This window comes from Phascolarctos cinereus, unplaced genomic scaffold (assembly GCF_003287225.1).
Source record: "Phascolarctos cinereus isolate Bilbo 61053 unplaced genomic scaffold, phaCin_HiC Scaffold_2;HRSCAF=192, whole genome shotgun sequence".
NCBI classification, from domain to species: Eukaryota; Metazoa; Chordata; class Mammalia; order Diprotodontia; family Phascolarctidae; genus Phascolarctos; species Phascolarctos cinereus.
This window is the reverse complement of record NW_027555625.1, coordinates 38,828,326-38,851,361: the sequence shown is the minus strand read 5'-3', so window position 1 is coordinate 38,851,361 and position 23,036 is coordinate 38,828,326. Positions and strand designations below refer to the sequence as shown.

At 36.7% G+C, this 23,036-nt stretch overlaps 1 protein-coding gene across 1 annotated transcript; it reads left to right on the top strand.

Moving 5' to 3' along the window:
* The first annotated feature begins 1,557 nt into the window (after positions 1–1,557).
* LOC110202894 (uncharacterized) lies at positions 1,558–22,167 on the top strand. The gene is made up of 6 exons (XM_078149322.1): positions 1,558–2,251; positions 8,332–8,417; positions 13,650–13,776; positions 14,262–14,357; positions 20,621–21,676; positions 21,835–22,167. The coding sequence occupies exons 3-6, from the start codon at positions 13,743–13,745 to the stop codon at positions 22,071–22,073; spliced, it is 1,425 nt and encodes a 474-aa protein (XP_078005448.1). The 5' UTR covers positions 1,558–2,251; positions 8,332–8,417; positions 13,650–13,742; the 3' UTR covers positions 22,074–22,167.
* Positions 22,168–23,036: the final 869 nt, after the last annotated feature.

The window sequence follows — 23,036 nt, the reverse complement described above, 5'->3', positions numbered from 1 at the left end:
TTCCCTTGCTGCCCCCATCCCAGGCTACAATTGAACACACACACACACATACACACACACACACACATATACATGTCTATATTTATACACATACACATACATACATATCTATAAACATACAGATATATATATAAGGCCATACTATGCATATTTCTATATATGAGTTCTTTCTCTGGAAGTAGATAGCATTTTCCTTCATAGGTCCAAGTCATTCCATGTTTTTCTAAAATCAGCCAGCTCATCGTTTCTTATATCATAGTAGTATTCCATCACAATCATATTCCACAGCTTGTTTAGCCATTCCCCAATTGAAGGACATCTATCATTTTAGCCAATCTGATAGATATAAGATGATATCTCAAAGTTGTTTTAATTTGCATTTCTCTAATCAATAATGATTTAGAGCATTTTTTCATGTGATTATGTATAGCTGTTATTTTTTCGTCAAAAAACTCCCCATTCGTATCCCTTGACCATTTATCATTCGGAATATGACTGTATTCTTATACAGTTGGCAAAGTTTTGTATGTATTTGAGAAATGAGATCATTATCTGAGAGACTGTTAATGAAAGTTTCCTCCCAATTTTCTGCTTTCCTTCTAATCATGGCTGCATTGGTTTTATTTATATAAGAACTTTTAAATTTAAAATAATTGAAATTATCCATGTTATACCTCACCAATATATTATTCTTCTGTCCGTGAGTCTGATAGGTAATATGTTCCATGTTCTTCTAATTTTCTTGTAATATCACCTTTTAAATCTAGGTCATGTATCCATTTTAACCATATCTTGGTACATGCTTTAATATATTGGTCTATGCCCAATTCCTGCCAGACTGCTTCCCAGCTTTCCCAACAATTTTTTTTTACCAAATAACGAATTCTTATCCCTAAAACTTAAACCTTTACATTTGTCAGACACAAAGTTACTATAGTCCTTTACTGCTGTGTATTGTATGTCTACTCTGTTCCACTAATCTAGCCTGTTTCTTAGCCAGTACCAGATAGTTTTGATATTTACTGCCTTTTAATATAGTTTAAGGCTTGGTATGGCTGAATCTCCTTCCTTTACATTTCCCCCCACTTAGTTTCTTTGAAATTCTTGACCTTTTGTTCTTCCAAATCAATTTTGTTATTTTTTTTTCTAACTCAGTAAAATAATTTTTTAGTAATTTAATTGGAATGGCATTGAATACATAGATTAATTAGGTAAAATTGTCATTTTTATTATATTGGCTTTGCCTACCCATGAACAATGAATATTTCTCCAATTATTTAAATATATAAAGAGTGTTTTATATTTATATTCATGTGGTTCCTATGTCTCTTTAGGCAGATGTACTCAGATATTTTATACTGTCTGTTATTTTAAATGGTCTAAAACAATATTGAATAATATTGGTGATACGTAGTATAGTTTCCATATTTTTCTCTTTTAATTAAATCTATTTTAGCTTTAACTTTGTCTGAGATCATGATTGTTACCCCTACTTTTTTTACATAATAAATTCTACTCCAGCCCTTTATTTTAACTCTATGTGTATCTCTTATTTTTATTGTGTTTACTGAAAGCAACGTATTGGTGAATTCATATTTCTAATCCATTCTGCTATTGATTTCTGTTTTATGGGTAAATTCATCCCATTCACATTCAAAGTTATAATTACTGTTGCATATTTCCCTCCATTCCCTTTTTTTCTTTTTAATATTTGAATAACTACAAATTTCAGGAAGTCACAGTGTTTCTGGGCCACGTTTTCTTCATGTCTGAAATGAAAGGATTGGACTTGATGATTTTTAGGGTCCTGTCCATGTACCTTCTGTTTGATCTCTTCCTTTTAAACTCTCTTCTCCTTGACTACCTTTTGTGCCTGGTTGGAGGCAGCTTGGCGGATAGAGCACTGAACTTGGATTCCAGAAGACTCGGGTTCAAGTCATGTATGACTTGAGGCAAGTCTCATCTCTAAGGCCTACAATCCTGATTCCATGCCTTCTCATTCTGGGTAGTCTGCTTCTCCTCAGGTTGCCTAAGATTGAATTGGCTTTTTGCCTGCTGTATCCTGCTGTTAATATTTATTCAGCATGTGATCATCTGAATTCCTACTCTTCCTCATGGTCTCCAGGAGCTCATCACCTGCAACATCACACAAGTTCTATAACTCACACCTCCTCAGTGCCTACTGCCCCTGGGGCCATCTCGCTGTTTCCCACCTGGCTGCACTATGGACTTCATCATGCCCCCATGCCAGGTACTTCCCCACCCCCTTTCAACTTAAAAAAAAATGTTGTTTCCTGGTGTAAACTCCTTGAGTGCAGGGACTGTTGTTTGCTTTTCTTTGCATTCCCAGCACTTGGCACAGTGCCTGGCACATGGTAGGCACTTAATAAATGTTTATTGACTGACCTTTTTCACCTGACTTGCTATTTTTTATCTCCTTTACTCTTTACTCCTTTATCCCTTCCTAAATTGGGTCTTTGAACTCATGTGACATTTTACATTTATTCCCATTAAATGTATCTTAGATTCAGTCCTATATTCAAGTCTGTTGAAGTCTTTTTTTTTTTAATATCCTGACTCCTTAGTTCAATGTGCTAGCAGTCCCTTCCAGCTTCATCTTTGACAGAAATGTTAAATAGTATATGGATACTAATGGAGTCACAGGGACACTCCGAGTTGACTAGACTTTGTTGTTATTGAGTCATTTTTCAGTTGTGTCCAACTCTTTGTGACCCCATATGGGGTTTTCTGGCAAAGAAACAAGAATAATTTGCCATTTGCTTCTGCAGCTCATTTTATAGATGGAAAAAACTGAGGCAAACAGGATTAAGTGATTTGCCCAGGGTCACAGAGCTCTTAAGTGTCTGAGGCCACATTTGAATTCAGGTCTTCCTGAATCCAGACCTGGGGCTCTATCCACTGCACTGCCTAGCTGCCTTGTAAACTGACTTAATGTCTTGCTTTAAGTTCGACCAGTTTCAGATCTGCCCAACTGTCATGTTGGCCTATTCCTATTTCTTCATTTTGTGTACAAGGATAGCATGAAACAAACTTATGTCATTTTCTTACCCTAACAGTCTAGTAACCCTGTCCAGAGAGGAAATGAAGCTCCTCTGGTATAACTGGTTTAGTAAAGCATTGTTGATACCTTTCTTTCTTTATATCCCTGTCTTCCCGACTCCACCAGAAATCCTCTCCTGTACAAAAGAACAACACAGTGGCTATGTCACATGACCCAGGCAGCATTCAGACTCTCTTTCTCTCCCTTCTCTTAGACATGGTAGTGTTTCTTTCTCTCTCCCCCAGGGCCCACGATTGGTCCTCCTTTTGAGGCTGAGATTAGCCGCCTTGTAGTATGGTTTTCATTTACATTATTGATGTCATTTTGCACATTCTTCTTTTCCTTTCTTTGTTATGAATCAGTTCATGAGTCTTTCCACTGTTAAATCAAATAGACTGAGTCACCCCATGCTGTTTCAGGACATCAGATCTATTAATTTATCTTCACTTGCTAGGAGGGCTGTTGACTGCCATGGATTCCCGCTTGCTGACTAAGAATCCCTACTGATGAGAAATCTGAAGTTTTAAATACCTTTCCAAAGGGTTTATGAGAATTCCAAGTAGTTGCCTTTAACTAAAAGTCTGCTATTATAGATAGAACTTGAGTGGAGGGGTTATTTAATAGGGAAAAGAAGGTGAAGATATTTGTATAATTTATAGTAATTTGTGTTTATTACTGATTTGATGTGATACCCTATGGTAGGATACTTACTTGCTGATGGCAAATTATTTAAGGGCAATTGCTCGCATGGAACTTATTCCTACAGATACCCTGTGGTCACAATAGGGTAAATACATTTTTTAAAAGTGGAGATTTGTGATTTTATCATCATAGGTGGCCTTCTGGCTTCTCTGATCTCCTCCATTTCTCAGTTGAAGTCCTAGTTTCTGCAAGAAGTCTTTCCTAGTCACCCTAAATATTAATGCCTTCCTTCTGAGATTATTGTGTATTTATGTGGTGTTTGTACATAGTGATAAATATATATATATATATATATATACATATACATATATGTATGTATATATGTTCAAGGACTTTATATGAGCTCAAAGTATCAAAGATCACAGGATGTAAAAAATTGCAAAATTATTAAAACAGGAAATCTCTATATTCAATTCAATTCAATAAACATTTATTAAACACCTGCTATGTGCTGGATGTTGTACTAAACACTGGGGATACAGATGAGAAAAAGAGAGGTAGTCCCTCAAGGAGCTTACAGTCTAATGGAGGAAGAAAACACAAAAGGAAGCTGGAGAGATGTGGGGAAAGCTGTATGATGTTTGGTGGAGAAGAAACCAAGTAATGGAAAATGGAGAATTCTCTGGAAAGTTGTAATCTGAGCCCTATAGAAAGGAAGATGTTGGGAGAAGTTACTGCCCAACCCTCCAACCCTCCAGTCAGGAATATTATTGTTTCAGTACTATTAATAGGATAATATATTCTAGTCCATTGGCATGGAAGTAATCACTCTTGATTTTATAGCTGGTAGTTTAAGGTCCTTAGTCCTTAGTACCATTATAGATGGTCTCTCTTGAGTAGACTTTCCTCTAGTACAAATGCTTAAATTCTACATCCCTGTGCTTAAAACTTTCACATTCTGCTTATTTGCTACGTTTCTCTGAGTTTTTTATACTCACTGTTGTGTCTTACTAATATTCTTCATATTCCTATGCCATAGTTTGTTCAGCCATTCCCCAATAAATGAGCATCAACCTTGTTTCCAGTTTTTTTTGCTGCCACAAGATATGCTGCTCTGAATATTTTGGTATACACTTGAAATAGCTTTTTATCTTTAGCTGCCTTGGAGTACCTGTCTAGTATTGAAATTCCGGGGTTGAATTTTTACTTACAACTTCACTAATGTGAAAATATGTTTAATGGGTATGTAAATGTAAAGCCTATATCAGATTGTGCGCCATCTTGGGGAGGGTGGGGGGAGGAAAAGGGAGAAAAATTTTCAACTCAAAAGCATATGGAAAAATTAAAAAAAAAAAAAGAAAGAAAAAGAAATTCCGGGGTTGAGGGATGTGAATAGTTCCTCGCATCATTCCAATTTATTTTCTAGTTGGGTTGGACTAATTCACAATGTCACCAGTAGTATTATGATGTACCTACATTCCACTAGGCCCTCCAACATTCATTAATTCCTTTAATTCACTTAACAAGCATATAGTAGGTGCTTACTATGTGAGAAGTACTTGGGATACAAATGTAACACTATGTGACAGTAGTTAGCTCGTTTTAAGCCTGGAGAGAAGCAATTAATGATTCCTAAGGTCCACATGGTTCCCCCAGCTATAGGAAGTTTATTTTATTTAATGTTTTTAAAGGAAGTGTATTTTAGACAAAAAATTATGAATTTAGTCTCAGTCACTCTAAGCCCTCAGTTAGGAACATTCCTAATATTTAGGCAGAGGTTCTGCTCTCCAAATAACTTTGCATTTATATGTTTCTCTAATTAACCTTTGGCCTCTTTGTAGTTTAGGAAAAATTCAGTTTATTGGAAACATTTGAGTGATGAAATAAAACAGCAGATTATATTTAAGCGTCTATAGCCTGGCGGAGGAAGTTGGGGAAAGAGCTGATCTTTTCTTGGGATTTCCCTGGCCCAAGGCATCTCTGCTTTGAGAGACCTGTAGAGTTTAGAGCTGATGTCCTTCTTCAGTATCTCTCTTCTCTACCATAACTCAATTTTTCTACCTTTGCTTCTCAGAGGTGTGCTGGAACAACCATGCTTGCTTTGATTTCTTCTTTTGCAGACTTTCTGAATCTCTTTCTAGTTCTGATAGTTCCTCTCTGAAAAATGCTTTTTGCCATTTAGGATGGGTCTCTGGGAGAGGAAGTGGAAGGGGGATACTTCAGAAAACCGTGGTGATAGAAGAAACAGAAAATATCAATAAAAACTTTTATTTACAGCATGATCTACTTGTTATGAAGTCATGTTGGCTATTTGTGGTTCTTTTCTAGATATTTACTGATCATTCTTTTAAGAATAGATTCTAGGGGCAGCTAGGTGGCGCAGTGGATAGAGCATCGGCCCTGGATTCAGGACCACCTGAGTTCAAATCTGGCCTCAGACACATAACACTTACTAGCTGTGTGACCCTGGGCAAGTCACTTAACCCCATTGCCTAAAACAACAACCAAAAAAAAAAAAGAATAGATTCTAGAATTTTGGCAGGAATCTGTCATTGGCTAATAGTTTACAGACTCTGTTGTTTTCCCATTTTTGAAAGTTGGGAAAACAGCTGTGCTTTTCTAGTTCCGTGGCACCTTTCCATTCTCTATAAATCTTTTAAAATATGTTCTATTGATAACTGTCTTTATATTACAGATTTGTTTTCCAGATTAGAACTCCTTTGTGAGAAGAAAATTAAGAAAAAATGTATTATATATGTAGTGTAAACCTTTCACAGAGTTTGTTCTAAGAAAAAGACAAACGAATTAGGCTGTTTATCCACGTTTTAATTTCTCCCACAAGCTGGTGACATGCATTGCATGGGAGTTACAGTCCAGAACTGGCTCCATTTGGGAGCTGGGATGCCCAGTTTATATACCTTTCCAACAAGGACTGATATCACTCCACCATCATTCTCCCTCCTGACTGGAGAAATGCCTGTTCTGTCAGACCACCCTCCAGCCATAGCAGACCACTCTCAGCTTGGGCTATCGAGGCAGAAGAATCTGTCTCTACCCAAGCCTGCTCAGCTTCCGATGCAATCTCATTATCAGTAACGTCCTTCTGAAGAACTTTGGAGAAGGGGGCTGGGGTGGAGCTCTGAGTCTCCAAGATAAAAATGTTTTTTCCCAAGAACATGTCTAACAATGTAGACAATGGTCTTTCTTGGTGTTGTAGTAGTTCCATTCAACTTGGTGGCGAGGGTTCAGATAGGCTTTATATGAGGGACCTTTCTTACTTTTTCCATTATTTAGAGCTTCACTTTCTCTTTGTGATCATTTATAGTCTTGTGGCTGTTGTGCATTGTATAGTTTCTCACACAAATTCTTTTGGTTCCATTTATTTTACCGTGCATGTCTTTATACAAATCTTCCTATGTTTTTCTGAGGTTCTCTTCTTTGTCATTTCTTATCGCACAATAACCTTGTATTACATTTGTAGAGTATGGTTTGGTTTTTTGTGGCCATTGTACGTCTAGTTCTTTGCTATTACATAAAGCACTCTGATTAATATTTTTGCATATATTGAGCTTTTATTCATGTGTTCTGGGTCATATATTGGGATATATTTCCCATAGTGGTATTACTGGGTCAAAGGATATGGAAATTTGAATTCCTTTTCTTGTAAAATTTGAAATTGAAATCCAGACTCGTTAAGCCACATCACAGTGCCACCAACTGGGCACTGAATGGCCTGTCTTCCTCCAACTTTGACTGTTTCCATTGTTTGGCATCTTTGTCAATTTTTTTTTTTGATATGAGGTATTGAAACAGATTTTCTGTTTTGTATTTCTTTTGCTAGAAGTTATTTGGATCATGTTTTCATGTGGTTATTTGTAGTTTGAAATTCTTTTGAAAGCTGGTGGCATCTTTTGATTAGTTTTCCATTGTACAATGGCTATTGATGTTATGTAGTTATGTCAACTTTCTCTATGTTTTGGAAATCATACTTTCCTCGGTGATATTTGAGGCTTTTTTAATTTTTTTATTTAAAATTTTTTTGATGTTTCAATTTTTTAAAGAGCATATGCAATAGCTGAGTAATTACAACAGCATATTCTTTCAGTACCCTGCCTTATCAAAGGGAAGTAGGAACTTTCTTTGTACTTCTCTGAGGTTTCTATTCCCTACTAGCCATTTCTGGTATTTCTTTTCCTTTCTAGTCACAATGCTTTCTGCAAATATTTCAGCAAACTGATTCCTCACAGCCTGTCAAGGAGAAAAATGGAAACATTTTTCTTAATTCATCAAAGGAAAGATTGAGCTGTGTAGAGCTCTGCAAGTAGCACATAGTGAGAAAGTGTATGAATTCAATCTATATTTCCTAATTTCTCTTTTTGGAAATGTGACCTTTAGAACTTGCTAAGGGCAGAGGGAAAAAGTTGTAGTCTCTGATACTGATATTCATCATCCTTCCTTCTGATTCTAGAGAATATTGGGTTTGTTCTTGGGTGGATTTGACTTCTTCCTCTGTAAAGAACCAAGGACCTCATAGCCAGATTGTGTGCAGGAATTCTGTCTTGCTGAGGATAACACTGCTGGGCAGTGTTAGTCTTCTATTTCACTTCTTTCTCTTCCTCCCATTCTAGCTTCTCAAGACTCTGGCTTTCCCTAAGAAGACAGAGTTGAGGTGGAGGAGACAATGACTTCTAGACTCATCAGAGGTGGATTCTAGGTGAGTTACTATTTTGTCCCTCTCCTGAGATTCCATTTCATTCCTAAAAGTGTGATTATATTTCTTCCCTCATTCCTCAGGAATCTGAATACCAGTTCTCTCTCGAAAACTCCTGGCTTGTCTTGTGGGTGCTATAGTGCTCCTAGAGTTCACAGATGTTTGGAATCAGAAGATATTTTAGGGCTCCATGGTTCAGCCCTCTAGTGTGGTCCATGGTATAGCTGAGATACAGAGAGGGGCCTGTCGTCTCACTTAAGCTCCAGTCTATTCCCAGATCTTTTCATTTCTCTCTTCCCAACATCTCTTATTGCAAAGTCTCTTCTCCACTCATACAGCCACCACTTTCTTCAGGACCTCACCTCTCATCTGCACTATTGCATCATTATTCTTTTTTTAATTAAATTTTTTTCAATTTTCAAGCATTTTTTCTCCTTTTTGCCCACCCAAAACCACCCTATTCCATGCCTCTCCCCAGCCACCTCAATAGACTCCTACGAATCTCAGGATCAAAGGTAAAGTCCCTTTGTGTATAATTTAAAGCTCTTCACAATATGGTCCCTTCTTTCCTTTCTAGTCTTTTTATACTTTTCTCCCACCCACATACTCACATATTCTATGATGTAGCTATATGGGTCTACTTACTCTTCCTTGCATATCTCCCATCTCCATGTCTTTGCACTGACTTTCTCCTTTCCCTGGAAGGTGCTGCCTCTTCAAATCTCTGGTTTCCTTCAAGGTTCAGCTCAAACAATGTCTTCTACAGGAGGCCTTTCCTGGTGCCCCAAGGGGTTAGACCAGAGCCTCCTCTTCTAAGGTTCCCAACTTTCTATTCTGAACGTGTTTTACTGTGTACCTATTTATTTACATGGTGTCTCCTTCATTAGAATGTGAGTTCCTTGAACACAGGGACAATTTTTGCCTTTCTTTGTACCACCGGTGCTTAGCAAAGTGGCAGCCAGTAAGCACTTAGTGAATACAGACTGGCTGACTGGCTGTGGCTCTTTGGGCAGGACCATTTGGACCTGGGTGTGGAAGACACTGGTGCGTTTCATTAGTGCCTTAAAACAATTCAAGACCACATTATCTTCAGTTTTAGGTCAGGGAATTGGCAGACCATTAACATTTTATGTGGAATGTAATCAGTTTTCTTTCTAATGGCAAATGCTGTACTCATGAAGCATTTGAGTAAAACATCTGAGCATTTAACTTTGGTCTCAGGGCAAATTGGCTGTTGTATTTAAATTCTGCTTGGTCTTTTTGCTGCTCCCCTGGACCCAGGGTAATATGAGCTGTGAAGACCTTGGACATACAGTACCTTGAACGTTTCTTGTGCAGTTTGTCCTATAAAGTGGATACCCTTGTTGCACTGTTTGGACAAGAAGATACCAAATTAAAGGATGAATTCTTTCAAGAGTCCTTTAATGCCTTTGACAGTATCTGCTTTTATAGGAATGGGCTTCTAAGCTTGCTAAATACACACATACACACAGCTATATGTGAATAAATACAGTGTCTTCATAAAGGTTCCCACAGTGGGAGTGAGTTATCCTTTTTGCTCTTATAGGCATTCTCATGCTATGGGCCTGGCAAATAGGACTGCCTCTACAATGCTGTTGGGCAACTAGGAAAACATTTGAGACAAGCTAAAATTTTTTCTCTATGTTCTCTCCCCTAACACCCCATCCTTTGGCCCCCTTTGCTCATGTGTGTTATACCTTATGCGTGAGAATGAGAGATGGGAGTAAGGCATTGGGGTGGAGTCATTCATTGTAGATGTTCAGGGTATAAAATATAGTCTGCTAGTCTCCAAGGAGATTTCTCTGTTTCATTAGCCTGTCCTTGAAGAAGAGCAGCAGTTTCATGAGGAGTTTAGAGGAGCCTGACCCTTAGGTAGGGAAGTAAATGAAAGGGGCGGCCTGTGGCACAGGAAAGTCCACCCTCTAACTGATGAGCTTGTCTGTAGAGTTGTCTAGGTTGCATATCTCTACAAGATAGTAGTGGACTCTTACACTCCCATCGCTGTGGATGAAGGGATGCAGACCGTATTGGTCAGAGGCCTTTACTATAAAAGGTGGAGGAGGAATATTGCTGTGATAACATGAAAGTCCTTTTAGGTCTGGGTCGGAAACTTACAGACTGAAACTTTGTATGTAGTGGCAAGGCTCCTTCACTAAGATCCAAGGTAAAGGTCAGAAATCTTTTTGGAATGTCTGATTTTTTGCGCATTTGTATAAATGCTTTTGCCAGTTTCAGAGCCAGATGATAATTGGTAAGTCAAGTTAGATTTACGGTCTCCAGACATTCCTACTCACAGTGTAAGTTCCAATGCTTTCAAATTATTTTTCAGTTTACATCAAGACCAGCATGTCTTAAGATTTGTTTATAGATGTAGCATGGATTCAGATTTCTGTGGGGCAAACGCCCATATTAATTATTTAAATGTGGTATAGACAACTTGGATCACATTTTGATGATATTTTATAACTTTCTAGTTCTTGTGAACTGGATTATTTTCAGGCTAAATGCTTTGGATTCTTAAAGCAACCCTGCCTACACAAAAGAAGGGAAAGTTAAAAGAGTTAAAAGACTTGAAGTATCAAACAAACTCTTTAATAAATATCTGTAAAGCACTCTTCCTATCTGATGGGAAGAAAAGAACAGGACACAGATACCTTTTGGTGTTTACTGTAGAGAAACTGATACATATGTGTACATACATAATACATGAATACATACATGTACATTTTAGAAAATCTATGTAGTCTTTTTACTTAGATTATCTGAAGTTTTAAAGTTCAAGCTCAATTTTATAACTACCATATTCAAAGTACTTCCAAATATCTGTTGAATAAAAATGTGTGTATATGCACAGAGAAGTTTCTGATTTAATTTTAATATTTTTATTTAAAATTAACAATTTAAATTGTATTTTTAATCTTAAAGTTCTTGAAAATGTTTCAGCCACCTGGTCACATTAGAGAAAGTAAGTCACATCTGTTCTTTCTGCTTTGGAAGCCACTAGTTTTGGATCAAAATCATTTAATTCCACTATCTGCTTTTTAGCTTCTCATTTACATATATTATGGTTTTCTTCTAGTGCCTTGAATAGCACTATATCATTCTTTTTCTTTTCACTTCTTACCAAAACCATCAAATTTTTGATATTCTAGGGTATACACATTTAAATACTTATACAATCATTAGCAAGAGGAAGTTTTATCCCTCAGAAAAATCATAAATTTTATTATGCGTCGTTCATAGGACTCAGGTCCAAGAGAATCCAGCCTCTTAATATTACATAGGCATCCTATTAGGTATTGTTTCTAGGTATTATCAGCACAGCTTTGTAACCCTTTCTAAAATTATGCTTGAAATAGATAAATGTAGCACTAATATAATAATTATAAATAATTAAGGGATCAAATTTAAAACAGAACCTCATTGGTATCACTAAATGTTGGTGAGATGAGCTCCATGACTGAAATATAGCTATGGGAAGATTTTCCTTATTCAGAAATAATAGGAAGCTTTAGAATGGTGAGAGTGAAGTGGGAGAGGTCTAGCATTATATATTAAAAGAAGATATACACATTAAGAAATATAGGAACCATAAGCATGGCAGAGAACATTTGGGTAAACCTCAATGTAGAAAGGAAGAAATGGGATATTGTCATCAGTAGGTGTCACATATCGTCTCAACTAAGGATTCTTAACTTTTTTTGTGTGTCATATTCCCCTTTGGCAATCTGGTGAAATCTATGGTCCCTTTCTCGTGTTTTTAAATGCATAAAATAAAATACACAGGATTACAAAAGAAACCAATTATATTGAAATAGAGTTGTAAAATATTAAAAGATCCAAGTTCACAGACCCTCTGAAATCCATCCATGGACCTTTTTAGGATCTGTGGAACCAAAGTTAAGAACTCCTAAACTAGACAGAGAAAAGAACTTGATGAGGATTCAGAAGAAAGAGATCAAAAACTTGATGCACAGGCAAGGCAAGATGGGACGGTAAAGGACTTGAACTCTCTGTTCCTCTGCTCTCTGAGCCCAAAACAGACTAGTCAATAATTTCTTGACAATTTAATCTTTCATAAAATGATGGAATCCAAAAATTCCGGTATGGACCTGTTGGTCACTGATGGAGAATTAATAGTTGCTAATGTGAAAATGATGAGAACCCTGGTGGAAATTGACCACTCTACTGTGGAATTTATGATGAAGATGGAGAGGAAAGCAGGAAATAGGCTGCCATGTACCTAAGATTTTTATAGAGTAGCTTTCAAAAGTTCAAAGAAAATATAGTTAAAAGCCCATGAATTATAATTTAGGGGAGAGCTTTCCCAGGAAGAGTGGGAAACTTTCAACAATGAAAATCTTGAAATTACAAAAAGAAGAGGAAAAATGATAATTGTCTGAAGATACCAATTGAAGTATACAGGAAAGTGTACTGAGCAACTTCAGTCCTAAATAAAGACATGTAAAGGAGATGAAAACAAGAGAGTGATTGATGTGATATAGCTAATGAGGAAGGAGTTTGATTATTTCTTGGTTATTTAGTTTTTTATTTTCAATATTATGAAATTGATTATTAGCACAAAGCATGAATGTTTCTATATAAAAATAATAGAAAAAATGATTGTATGTGAAAATGTGAATTTTTGTTATATACAACTTTTTTTTAAAAGTATGTATTCAATTTAACGTGGTAGTTTCAATATATCCCTGCTTGTCTATAGTCCCTTCTGAGCTGTCTCTTGCTTTCTTTTGGTATTTTAAAAAAATGTTTCATTGCCATTCTTGTGTTAACTAATAACAAATAGCTTTTATGATACTACCAGATCCCCATACTTCCCATTTTTTTTTTCATTATTTCCCTTAAGATTCTTGACCATTTTGTTCCTTCAGATGGATTTTTTCTGGTTATATAAAGTAATACGATTACTATGAAGTAGTAGTATAATTTTGAAGTTCATGTTTTATTTGGGATTTAGTGTGAGAAATTATGTTAGCTTTACTTTGAGCAACTAAATACAATTATTTATCATGCATAGAGTACAGTATGAGGTGAGGGGGATGGCAAGTAGATCCTTAGGAACTACTTATGTGGAATACAAAACCTTTAATGTTATGAGAACTGCTTCCTTTCTGTTTTTACCAATTTATGTCTCCCTCATGTTTCATATGAACGGTGATACCTGAGTGAGCAAGAACTCTTTTGATCTTTCAGAAACTGCTGACGTTCCAAGATGTGGTGGTGGACTTCACCTGGGAGGAATGAGGACTGCTGGAGCCAGCTCAGAAGGACCTTTTCAGAGATGTGATGTTGGAGAATTATGAGAATTTTGTCTCCCTAGGTGAGGAAGGCTTCTTTTTCCTGAATCATCTGGCCATTGGGACATTTTTGTATTCTCATTTTCTAAAGAAGAAAAGCCTGAAATACTTTGCTGAGTTTTGACTTGGTGTGCAGAGATGTTCTCATGAATGTGTGCATTGTGGAAAGATTCAAAAATTCCAAGCCACAGCTTTACTGTGTTGTTTCTGAGGCTACAATTTATCTAGTGTCTGTTCATGTCAAAGTCAATGACTCTCCACTGGAGTGTTATTATAGCTACATGAGGAAAAACATGAAAAGAAGAAGGTCTTAAGAATGATATATTTCCTTTGAGTCTAAATAAAACCGTTTCATCCATTCCCCTTCCTTAATTGAAGTACTATGAAAAGCATCCTTCAGAGATTTTTCCTAGAGTGCCCTCTGTTCTCCAGAGAAAAAGAAGTTAAAGTTGAATTCTGAGATGTTTTTCTGTTCTCAGCACTTTTCCAACTTTTTACTCATGTTTAGGGCTTCCAGATTCCAAAACAGATGTGATCTCCCAGTTGGAAAGAAGAGAAACACCAGGGCTGCCAGATGGAGAAGTCCCAAGAAGCCCTTACCTAGGTGAGTGGGGAAAAAAACAAAATAACACCTTAAAAATCCAAGCAGGTGGGTATGATTGCAAGCAATATCAGTGATCACTAAGGATGCATTATCTTTTTTTGAAATAAAATTTAACTTTTTTAATTGACAAAAACCTGCCCGTTCCCCACTTTCCAATTGAGAATGAATGAATATATGCAAACACACACATGTCTGTGTCTCATTTTAGTCTCAGAGTCTTTTACCTCTTTCTTAAGAAGTGGGTAGCATGCTTCATCATTAGTCTTCTGGAATTATGGTTAGTCATTGTGCTGATCAGAGTTCCTAAGTCTTGAAAAGTTATTTGTCTTTAAAGTATTATTGTCATTATATAAATTATTCTCCTGGTTCTGTTCACTTATCCCTTCCATAGATCATAACTTGTTCAATCATTCCCCAATTTATGAGCACACTCTCAAATTCCCATTCTTTGCTACCTCAAAAAAAGTTATAAATAGCCTTAGAGTTTATTTTACTTAGGACTAATCCTTTTCTTAATTTACCCTCCCTCTGATTCCCTCTTCTCCCCTTTCCCTTCTCTTTCCCTGTTGAGCAAAATGTATTTCTTTACCCAACTCTGCATGTGTGTTCTTTTCTCCTTTGACCAGTTTAGATGAGAATGAAGTTCAAGTGTCAGTCACTCCTTCTTGCTCCTTCCTCCTTGTTGATATAGATGACTGCTTGTATATCCTGATTAGGAGATCAGTTTCCCTAACCTTCTTTTCCCTCTCTCACCCCTCACTGAGTATATTCCTCTTTCCCTTCTTTTTCAATCACCAGGACATAACAGAGCTACTCCCAGACCTTCTATCCAATTAGACTTTTTGTATGACCCCCTGATGATGTTAGGGTTCAAAGGAGACGTATGTATCATCTCCCTATAGAAAATGCAAACAGTTTATCCTTGCTTAGTCCCTTATCATTATTCATTCAAGTTTACTTTTTTATGTTTCTCTTCAGTCCCGTATTTGAACTTCTGTGTTTCTATGATGCTCTCATCTTTTTATTAGAAATGCGTAAAAGTCCTCTATTTCATTAAAACTCCATTTTCCTCCCCATAAGATTATATTTAGTTTTTCTGGGTGTTTTTTTTTGGTTGCAAGCCTATTTTTGATTTGCCTTCTGGAATATTGTATTCATTCAGCCACTATTTATTCAGTACCCTCTATGTGCCAGGCACTGTTCTAAGAGCTAGGGATATAAAGAGAGGCAAAAGACAGTCCCTGCCCTAAAGGAGCTTGCAATATAATGAGGGAGACAACATGAAAACAGCTATGTATAAGCAAGCTATTTACAGGACAAATAGGAAGTAATCAGTGGAAAGAAGGCACTAGAATTAAGAAGCATTGGGAAGGGCTTCCTATAGAAGATGGGATTTTAACTGGAACTTGAAGGATGCTAGGAAAGTTAAGAGGTGGAGATGAGAAGGGAGAACATTCCAAGCTCTCCTCTTCTTTATGGTAGTAGCTGCTAAATCATGGGTGATCCTGACTGTGGCTGTTCAGTACTTGGATTTTTTTCCCTAGCTTCTTGCAGAGTTTCTTCTTTGACCTGTAAACTCAGGATTTTGGCTAGAATATTCTTAGGAGGTGTTGGAGAAGTAGAACCATTGTCAGAAGAGTGATTAGGATTTTCAAAATATTGGAGATCATATAGGTCATCCTTGGATTGGTTAAATGACCTTAGTTGTCTAGACTGGGAACAGGAAGACTGGAAAGGACATGGTAATTGTCTCCAAATATTTTAAGGACCACCATATGGACGAGAAACTAAATTAATTCTGCTGTATCCAAAAGGAAGAACTAGGGACAATGAGTAGAAGTTGTGGAAAGGTGACCTTAGGCTTAGCATGAGGGAAAACTTCTTGATATTTCAAGCTCTTTGCATGAGGAACGGGTGGTGGCTTTCTGTCAGTGAAGGCCTTTAAGCAGAAATGACCATTCATTAACCATAGAAAGCAGATATTTTGTGCTGGCTTCCTTCCCCTCCCTCTTCAACCACCTAAGCAGGAGAAGAAAAAAATTGTCATTACCAGTTAGAATGTAATCAACATATAGAATCTAAGTAGGTAATGAAGGCATATGTAGAGGGAATCTTGTTCATGTACAGATGTACACATTTTTGGTTTGATGTGAAGAAAAAATTCCCAAGAATCAGCGTTGTCTAAAAGTGTGATAGGCTATGTAGGAGGTAGTGGGCTCCCCAAGTCTCTAAGTGAAAGCTTTCTAACTACTTGTCAGCTATGTTTTAGAGGAAATCCTTATTCATATGAGAGTCAAGATAGAAGTCTCCTCAAATCCCTGAGATTCTGTGACACTTTGTTATTTTCTTCCTTAACACTTGACTGTCTTGGTTCTCCTACCTCTCAATTTCACCTCTGTCTTCTTCACTGTGTTCCCTGTTTGCCAAGCCATTTCTTTCCAACTTTAGGTATCCCTTCAAGGCTCTGCCTTTATTTTTCTCCTTTTCTCTTTTCTTCAAATAGTTTATCCAATCTTTTGGTTTTAATTATCCCTTTTCTTCTCACTTCTCCACTGGCAATCTCTTCAACTCTCATTGGTTCACTTATCAGATATGTGAAGATGACTGTCATATCTATGAATCTGTCCCTAATATCTCTCCTCATCTCCAGTCTTGCATCTTTACCTTCCTGCTTAGATGTGTGTTTCCACCTGGATACCCCACTGACATTTCAGATTCAGTGCATCCAAAGCAGAAATCATGACTTCCTGAAAAGTTTCCCCTCCTCCCAAATTCTGTGTTTACATTGCGTTCATTACAATCCCTTCATTCAAATTTGTAATGTGAGAGCTGTCCTTGACTCTTCTCTTTCCTGTAAGCCCTATCAGTTCCCTAATCAATCAGTTGACCAGCCTCGTTGAGTGAATCCATCCATCTTCTTTACTCATGAAGTCACCACCCTAGCTCAGGCCCTTGTCACCTCTGGCCTGGAATACAAGTAAATCCTCCTTTATTTGTTTCCCTTCTTCCCTACCTCCTCCTGCAACAATAATCTTCCTAAACTTTCTAAGGCAAGTCTGATCTTGTTACTTTCCTGCTTAAAAGCCTCCAGTCATTTCCTGTTCCTTCTAGGATAAAACACAAGATCCTCATCTGGCATTTAGCGTCTTCCCTCATTCTGGCTCTGACCTATTTTCCAGCCTTATTTCACACTCTGTCCCTTCACACATTCTTCATTCTAGCCAAATGGCACAAACTTATCATTTGTTCCCCCAGCTTCGGCACATTTGCTCTGAATGTACTGCCTACTCATCCCTGCCTCTAATAAGAGTCTTTATCTTTCTTAAAGACTCGGCTGTTATCATACTATGATTCTTTCCCAAATTCTTCCTGATTATTAATGTTTTTACTCTTCTCTAATTACCTTGTACTTACTTATCACTTTTTAATGTTCTGTCCCAGGCACGTTGTTGGAGTTTAATAAACTCTTGTCAATTGATTGATTGATCTCTACTAAAGGCCTATAATCTCATTCCTGAACTCCTCAGCTGTTTCTGGTGTTGTTGGCACTAACTGTGGTACCCAGCTTTTTAGATTATAAATAAGCAGTTTCATTCCTCACATTCGCCTTTGAATTTAAAACCATTTCAGTTAGATTTCCAAGTTTTCAGGAGAATACATAATTAGTTTGCCGTCTTGAGTACACACAGTTGTGGTCAAGATCCGAATATTACTTTATTTTAATCTGGTCCAGAGAAACAAATTATTTCTCAGATACCATTTTCTTAACTACATTCAGTTTCCCAAATTTTATTTGCTTTGGAACCTTTGCCTTTTATTGGCTTCACTAATGAGAACACCACCTGTACATATAAAGTCTTTAGTTCTTTGCTCTGGACTTTATAGTCTCTAATAATGCTTTCTAGTTTCCTGCTGTAAATATCATTTGTCCCCAAGTGGCTTAGAACTGGGTAGTAGTGATTGGTTCTTTCTTAGGTGTTTCCCAAGTATAAGTAATTAGTGGTCCTTCCCTTTTTCCTCTGCGCTCACAGTCTTCTACCCTACAACCTCATGACACAATTCTGCTGGACCTCTCCATAACTTTTTCTTTTTTGTTTTTATATTAAAAACTTCCTCGCATTTTTTCAAAAGGTCACTTCAGTGTCCCTCAACCTGGGTAATAGACATTGAGCCCTTTACTTTCTCTTTCAACTAACTTTCATTTTGAGTATAAACATCAGTGATGGAGCCTAGCATGGTGCAGTTCATGGTAGGTGACTAATAAATGTTTGTTGATTGATTGTGACAGAAAGACAAGCATGATTCTCTGTAAGTGTGTTATTTTCCACCCTTGTTGGAGTGAGGTGATGGCCCTTAACTCCTCTTTCATTCGTGATAATCTTGTGGCCAGCTCCTAACTACTTAGGCTGGTTTCTTCTTCAGTCCTTGATAGGATTGCCTGAAGGAATCTATGGTTATTTATATTTGTCTTCCTGCCTTTCCTCTAGAAGTGATTGTAGATAATTCAGCTACCTTTGAATGCTGATTAACAGCTTCCTGCTCAAGGCCACTATCATGCCTCTGAATACACAATCTCTATCAGAACCAAAAGGAAAATTCTAATTGTGGTCTGGTTAGAGCTGAGTTCAACTAAGATTGTTATCTTCTGTGATCTCAACACTATACATCTTTTATCATAGCCTAAAATTATTTTATCATATTATATTTATATAATATATAATTACATTATACATTACATAATTATATTATTTTTAGTGGCCACAATATGCTATTGATTTTTTAAAATTAAAACATAATTTTATTGCTGTCTTTTGTTTTTCAACATTACCAAAAATTTCCTTAGTATCTCTCCCCTGTCAGAGAGCCATTTAATAGAACAAATAATTTCAGACAAAGAAAAAAGAAAAAAAAATCCTAAAAACAAATTAATATGCTGAGAAAGACTGAAAAAATGTGTAATATACCACATTTGTAGACCTGACATTTCTGCAAAAGTAGGGATAGAGCTGTCTTCTCATATGTCTTCTTTGGAGACATGTTTGTTCTTTGTAATTTTGCAATACTTCTGATTTTTTTTTTGTAGTTCTGTTTATATTGTAGTCATTGTGAATATTGTTTTCTTTTGTTCACTGACTTCATTCTGCATCAGTTCATACTGAGCTATGCATTCCTTTCTATACTCATCATATTCGATCTTTTCTTATGGCAATGATATGTAATATTCCATTACATTCATGTACCACAGTTTGTTTAGCAATTCCCCATTTGATAAATTTTTACTTTGTTTCCTGTTCTTTGTTGTCGTTGCAAAAATGCTACTTTGTATCTCACATATCTTTAGAATTGATTTTCTCCTTTCATCCAAGTTATTGATAAAATTTTTGAACAGATTAAGTATAGATCTTTGAGGCTACAATGTAATGCAGATGGACAAAATCCTTTATTCAAGACTTGTCAGGAATGTTTTTTAGTTAGCTCCAAAGTCAAGTAAACTGGACTACTAAACAGACCACATTTCTTCATCTTATGGGAAAAAATTTCTTTGAATATTTTTTCAAATAGATTTCTGTGTATATCTACATCCCTCATATGGCTTATTAATGAAGGAAATGAACTTTTTCCCCCCTGATCTATTCCTGTTGAATCAATGGTAGGTTTTAAGGATTGACACTTTTCTAAATGTTCACAAACCTTATATTTGAAAATAGGTAACCTGATTTTGGGACTTCAGGTTTAGATCTCTATATTTTCCAGAATTAGCTTTTTTTTTTTAAAGATGGGAGAGAGTGGCTCTGTGAGGAAGTTGTACAGTTGGAGAGGCTTAGAGAATAGGGTCAAGTGTTCCCAACCACACTTTATTTCTTAACTTTGTGTGTGTGTGTGTATGTGTGAGGCAATTGGGGTTAAGTGACTTGCCCAGGGTCACACAGCTAGTGAGTGTCAAGTGTCTGAGGCCAGATTTGAAGTCAGGTCCTCCTGACTCCAGGGCTGGTTCTCTATTCACTGTGCCATCTAGCTGCCCCTTGTTTTTCTATTGTTATAATTTGGACACTTATGAAATTCTGGGCTGCTAGATGCTGTGTTACTGTCTCCTTACATATCTTGGGCTTCAGTTCCTTTTAAATGAATTTGTTCTACTTGTTCCATAGTGATCATAATTTCAGTGATGAAATAGACTGATTCTAGAATCTTGTATAATGAGATTTCCTTTCAGCACAGAGAGAATTGAGTTGACATTGAATACCGATACTTTTTTTCCCTAGATTTTTTTCATGAATGTAATACATTTGGAAGAAAATGTAGCCTGGGGTTGATCCTTATTCCACAACAGAGAATTTCTACTGGAAAATATCTCCTTAACTATGATATACTTGGAAAAAGCTTCAAGAAATTTTCAGACCTAATTAAACATAAAAATAAAAAAACCTCCTTAAGGGAGAAACTTTGTAAATATAATAAATCCAAGAAGACTTTCATTTACCACTCAAAACAAATTCATTATCACAGAATATACACTCAAGAAAAATGCCCTAAACATGAGAAATTTAGTAAAGTCTCCAGGAGCAATTCATACCTTACAGTACATCAGAGAATTCATGCTAAAGAGAAACCATTTGAGTGTAACGAATGTGGAAAAGTGTTCAGCAATAATCAAAACCTATCTCGACATCAGAGAATTCATACTGGAGAAAAACCATTTGGATGTAGTGAATGTGGAAAAGCTTTCAGCAGTAACCACAGCCTAATTGAACATCAAACAATTCATACTGGAGAGAAACCCTATAAATGTAATGAATGTGAGAAAGCCTTTAGCTGTAAGGGAAACCTTTATGTACATAAGAGAATTCACAGTGGGGAAAAACCCTACATATGTAATGAATGTGGGAAAGCCTTCAACCAGCAGGGACACCTTAAAATACATAAAATAATTCATACTGGAAAGAAGCCCTTTGAATGTAATATATGTGGGAAGGCTTTCAGCAATAAACAATACCTGGGCCAACATCGAAAAATTCATACTGGAGAGACTCCCTATAAATGTAATGAATGTGGGAAAACCTTCTGCCACAATTCACACCTTAATAGACATAAGATAATTCATACTAGAGAAAAACCATTTGAATGTAATGAGTGTGGGAAAGGCTTCTGGCAGAGCTCATCCCTCATGCAACATCAAAGAATTCATACTGGAGAGAAACCTTACAAATGTAATGAATGTGGGAAAGCCTTCAGGCAGAAGGGACACCTTGAGACACATAACATGATTCATACAGGTGAGAAACCCTTTGAATGTCACGAATGTGGAAAAGCTTTCAGCAGTAATAATTATCTGTTTCAACATCAAGAATCCACACTGGAGAGAAGCCTTATATATGTCATGAATGTGGGAAAGCTTTCTGCACTAATTCATGCCTTAAAGCACATAAGATAATTCATCCTGGAGAGAGACCCTTCAAATGTAATGAATGTGGGAAAGGCTTCCGGTTCAGCTCAGGTCTTACACAACATAAGAGAAGTCATACTGGAGAGAAACCTTATAAATGCAATGAATGTGGGAAAGGCTTCAAGCAGAGCTCATACCTTATGCAACATGAGAGAATTCATACTGGAGAGAAACCCTATGAATGTAATGAATGTGGGAAAGCATTTAGCAGGAAGGGAAATCTTAATACACATAAAGAGAATTCATACTGGAGTGAAACCATATTCATGTAATGAATGTGGGAAAGCCTTCAGGCATAAGGGAAATCTTAATACACATAAAAAAATTTATACTGAAGAGAAAACCTTTGAGTGCAATGAAGGCAGAAGAAACTAATTATAGGTCAAACTCGACAACATACGAAAAAAATCAGAGTACATAGAACTCCTTTAGATATAAGGAATTTTGGAAAATTATCTTGTGAAACTCAACTTTTAAGAAATATGAAATTCATACTAGCAGAATTCCTATGATAATAAATGTGGGAAAGCCTTTAGCTGGAAAGGAAACCTTAAACTATACAAGAAAACATTCTTGAGAGAAACCTTTTGTTGTAATGAATGTGGGAAAGCTTTCAAACAGTGTGGAAACATTAGGAAATACGGTATCGTCCAGTAAAGAAATACTCTGAGTGTTTGTGATATGCTGTCTATCTGTCTCTCCCTCTTTCTCTCTGTCTCTCGCTCTCTTCTCTGGAGACATGTACAAGGAGGCTGGAGACAGGGTCAACATATTGGCTCCTTGCGAATATAGGAAGTCAACAGAATTAGAAGACAGAAATATGCAATGTCCAAACATATGAACAAAACAAATTTGTGGAGACTAATAAAATCCCGAAGAAGTGACATTCACTTATATTTGCTGTAAAGAGGGGACATGATTCATCTTACACACAGACTTCACAGTGTTTCTAATCCACTACATTTGTCTGCATACCTATGTCTGCTAGCCTGTTCTGTGCCTAGGGTTTTCACCTAGAAGATGGAGGAAATCTAGGAGTTTAACTCTCAAAACTGATTTGCTTATAAACCCATCCAGTGTTCTGTTGTTTCTTATCTTGAGTCCAAAGTATCAATAACCAGATAAGCTTAGATCGAGAGATCATTGTGGCCCATGAAGACCAGTAGAAATACTACTTGGAGCCCTTAATAAGATAGACTGGAAAGATGAGACTTTTATATCCTTAGGGGGGCTTC

Excerpts from the sequence above, each read along its gene's own strand:
- LOC110202894 (XM_078149322.1), top strand. The coding sequence starts at position 13,743 with ATGTTGGAGAATTATGAGAATTTTGTCTCCCTAG. Across the intron at positions 14,358-20,620 it reads CCCAAGAAGCCCTTACCTAG|ATTTTTTTCATGAATGTAAT; the intron begins GTGAGTGGGGAA and ends TTTTTTCCCTAG. Across the intron at positions 21,677-21,834 it reads ATGTGGAAAAGCTTTCAGCA|GCTTCCGGTTCAGCTCAGGT; the intron begins GTAATAATTATC and ends AATGTGGGAAAG.